This window comes from Cupressus sempervirens, chromosome 11 (assembly GCF_028749045.1).
Source record: "Cupressus sempervirens isolate cs-2001-9-10 chromosome 11, ASM2874904v1, whole genome shotgun sequence".
Lineage (NCBI taxonomy): Eukaryota > Viridiplantae > Streptophyta > Pinopsida > Cupressales > Cupressaceae > Cupressus > Cupressus sempervirens.
In genome coordinates this window covers 677,887,844-677,892,196 of record NC_143128.1, presented here as the reverse complement: position 1 = coordinate 677,892,196, position 4,353 = coordinate 677,887,844, and the positions used below count along the sequence as shown (strand labels likewise).

Below are 4,353 nucleotides of genomic sequence, written 5' to 3'. Positions count from 1 at the left end.
TTGCTTCAAGATCTTTTAATTTGTTTCATTTCAACTCAAGCAATAAATATATATGAATGAGAGAAACCACAAATCATAACTAGTTTCTAAAAATCATTTAGACATAAATCAAAAAAATAGAAAACTTCCGCTGTAAACTTAACTACCTTTTGAAAGATCCTCTTTTTTAATTTTTTATGGTGGGTTCAGATCTACAAGACAGTCCAACATAAACATAAAGCCTGCAAGGTACCACTCAGCATAGGCCACCCAGAAAGCTTATATCAAGTTTGTTCTCATTATCTTTCATTTTTCATACTTTTTTCTATTCTAACAACTAAAAACATCTTATTATCATTATTACATTGGGCAATTTCCATGACCACCAGTCAGCCAACTGCATACTAGAATTGCATGTTGCTATCCCCACTGCTCAACCACTATTAAACTGAATATCCCAACTCAGTACCAAAGCCCAAAATTAGTGTGTAACCATATAAAGGTTTGGTCCTATTGCATGACCGCATTTGTGCGCTTCAGACCTAAAGCACTAATGAGATTGGGCAATGCCTAGGATTGGTTCATTTAAAATACTCTTCTTATTGTCTCTTCCATTTCAATACCATTTTGCCTTACAATAATTCTTCGAGAGTAACAATATCTCAAGGATTTTTGCTTCGTTCTATTTGCTGCTGTTTCGATTTCCAGCTCTGAATTCCTTCCATGGAACTCTTTAATTGTAATTTGGCACTTTTGGAATGATTATGGGTAAGCATTTCAACAGTTTTATAAATCTACGAACCGTACGCTGTTGCTGAAGGGATTACGACGAGACCAAACGAGTGAATTTAAAACCTTGGCTCGCATTGTCACAAAGCTTATGCAATTATCAATTAGATGGGTAAGTGATTTGCATTTGTTTTCTTCAAGTTTTAAAACCCAAGTATTATATGATTTGGACCTTCGGTATTTGAGAATAATTTTACATTGGGCAAGCACTTCCAGCATTGACCATGGTACCAGCACATTTACAGAATAAACTGAGCCACTGTACTGATAACAGACTTGAGTTTTACAACAATGCAGACCTGAGTTTCAAGCTCCTTTCACTCGGTATCACGAATAATCTCAGCAAGGATAGTATACAATATCAAGCTAATAGAAATAACTGCCGTCTGGTTGAAGAATTTAATGCAACTGATTTGGAAACCAGTTTGATTGTAGAGTTGTCACGACATTCTTTTAAGTTCTTCACTGTCTGTATAGTTACTCTAGGGGTTTTGTCTCTAAGTCTTTTAGAAATGCAGCATACAGAGTTTGCTGTTGTAAAAAAGAATTTGTTTTCTTTGCTCCTCAAACAGCAATTGTCAAAATCTTATGTTGGGGACATCTACTGATGCCTCTTCCCGGGCATAATCCTAGTTCCAGTGCTCCATTTGGCATTGCTGACTCAGATCTATCCCCCTACAAGGAAAGCATGTGTTTTTTTGTCGACCACAATCCAACTACATCCCGGTTTCTTTTTAACTTTCCTATCTTTCATCAGTTTTTGCACCCTTTCCATGTCAGCCCACCTGCCAGCTTCTGCATAGATCTTGGATAGTATTACAAAAGTTGCGGGATTTTGAGGATCCAACTCAAAAAGCTCTTTTGCTGCCCATTCAGCTAGCTCGACATTGGTATGGACTTTACACGCACTAAGCAAAGAACCCCATATATCAGCATCAGGTTTGATTGGCATTTTGTTAATTAAGGTTTGTGCCTCATCAAAGCGCCCAGCACGGCCAAGAAGGTCTATCATACAGCCATAATGTTCCATTGTAGGAGTAATATGATAAATTTGACTCATACTATTGAAACATTGCCGTCCATGATCTACTAGACCAGCATGGCAGCATGCAGATAAAACACCAATAAAGGTGACACGGTTTGGACCAATGTCAGAGGATTGCATATTTTCAAATAGGTCTAGGGCTTCCTTGGCAGATCCATGCATTGCACAACCGACAATAATTGCAGACCACGAAACAGCATCTCTTTGTTGCATCTTATCGAACATCTTGTGCGCATCCTCTATGCTTCCACATTTTGCATACATGCCTACAAGTGTATTTCCAACAAGGACATCAGACTCAAACCCGTTTCTAATTACAAGTCCATGAACCTCTTTTCCCTTTTCTACAGATGCAAAAGTACAAGCAGCTGGGAGAACAACAACAAAAGTCTCTGAGTCCGGTTTCACTTCTGCCAGCTGCATCTGTCTAAGGAGCTCCAAGGCCTCCTCACCATGCCCATTCTGTGCATATCCTGAAATCATGGCATTCCACGAGATCACATTACACTCGGGCATCGACTGAAACAACTGCGAAGCCTCTTCGATTAGGCCATTGTTTGCATAGCCCGTAATCAACGAATTCCATGTCTTCACATTCCTTTCAGGCATTGTTTCAAAGAGTCTGCAAGCCTCATCAATGAATCCATTCTGTGCATACCCTGCAATCATAGTATTCCATGAAACAATATTCCGTTGGGGTATGTCCTCAAACAGCACATAAGCCTTCTTAACATCTCTTGCCTGTAAATAACCAGTAATCATTGTATTCCACGAAAACACGTCCTTGTCAGGCATTACCCCAAACAATTTTATTGCCTCTTCAACATGTCCATTCTGCACATATCCTGCAAGCATTGCATTCCACGATACTACATCTCGCAGAGGCATTTTGTCAAACATTTGCCGAGCAACCTCGATTCTGCCAAATTTTCCGTACATATCCACAAGCCCATTCCCCACAAACACGTTACAATCAAATCCAAGCCTAACAACCTCACCATGGATCTCCTTCAACACTAAAATATTTTGACATGCTGGCAAAACACTGGCAAAAGTAAACTGATTGGGTTGAATCCCTTCTCCTTGCATTCGATATAGCAGTGTCAAGGCCTCATCACATAACCCGTGCCTCGCATAAGCTGCAATGATGGCAGTCCATGACACAACATTTTTCTCGGGCATTCCATCAAATACCCTCCGAGCCTCTCCAAGATTTCCCCACTTGGCATAAATGCTCACAAGCTTATTTCCCAGCGAAATGTCTTGGCACTGAAAATGTGTTTCAATCATGTGGGCATGAACTAATTTACAATCTGCAAGGGATTTAGTTTTAAGGCACTCCTGCAGAAGATAATCATAAGTAGAGGAGCAAACCCTGGAGCCTCTTTTATCCATAGCCAGCAAAATGTGCACGGTTTCTTTCAATCGTCCTTGCTTGCAGTGTCTTCTCACTAATAATTCATCCCCATTTCTAAATGCAGAACAGTCCCCCTTACAGATTTTTGTTGAAGACAGCGTATTGCATTGGATTCTTAAATAAGGACTAAGCAGCAGCGACGCTGTATTATTTCTATTTGTTTTTATAGTGAATGTTATTGCCATATTTATTACTATTATGAGTGCCAAGCCCATTTGACAATTTGGAAAACAGGCAAGTTTGCATTATAAACATACCTGTGGGAATGGTGGGTACCTTCCAACTCTGCATTGTTTAGGGTAGCATAGCTTATTGCCCCCTGCAATTCACACTGAAATACATATTTCCCAGACAATTTTCCTTCACAGCTTCTTGCATCCACCACACGGTTCTGTAATTTTGTAGTACTGGCTCCGTCCCAATTAAGCATTGTGGTAATACAACCATCTCTGGATATAGAATTAGAATTCATTTGAAGCTACTACTGTAAGAATTTTTTTCAAATAGTTTTCTTGGAGTATATAAACGAGGAGTTGAATGATTTTTGTACATGCAACAATAAGTATATTTTATATATATATATATTTTTTTAATTTTTTATTTATTTAGTTTTTTTTGTTTTTTTTTTAAATTTATTTTTTTTGTTTTTTGTTTTCAACACAAACAATTATATAAATTTTTTAAAATAGTTATCATAATTAAAATTAAAATCTATGTAATTATTACATCAACAAGTAAAAATTTACCATAACAATGAAAGTTTAACTATAATGAAAATGTGAATTTATATATATCTTAAATTATTATAAGTTTTTTTTTTTTTTAGAAATTTAAATATCCTTCATTAATAAAAAATAATAAATTAGACATTTTGAAAAGATTATTTTCTTACAATATTCATATAAATAATCTTGATATAATCTTAATTTATTTCAAGTATCATGAATCGAGAATTAAATGAAAAGAAAAATTATATATTTAAAAATAATAATTGATTCATTTTATAAATATGAAAAAAATGTTTCATACAATTAGATGAATTTTAGAAACATCACAAAATTAAAAAAGTATACAAATATTTTATTATTAATTGTTTCTATTTCTAATTTATGAAAAAACATAT

The 4,353-nt window shown here is 36.0% G+C and overlaps 1 protein-coding gene across 1 annotated transcript; it reads right to left on the bottom strand.

Moving 5' to 3' along the window:
• Positions 1–258: 258 nt before the first annotated feature.
• LOC149531537 (putative pentatricopeptide repeat-containing protein At5g59200, chloroplastic) lies at positions 259–3,758 on the bottom strand. The gene has a single exon (XM_089811020.1). It carries the CDS (start codon positions 3,443–3,445, stop codon positions 1,436–1,438), a length of 2,010 nt encoding a protein of 669 aa, XP_089667146.1. The 5' UTR covers positions 3,446–3,758; the 3' UTR covers positions 259–1,435.
• Between the last annotated feature and the right edge of the window lie 595 nt (positions 3,759–4,353).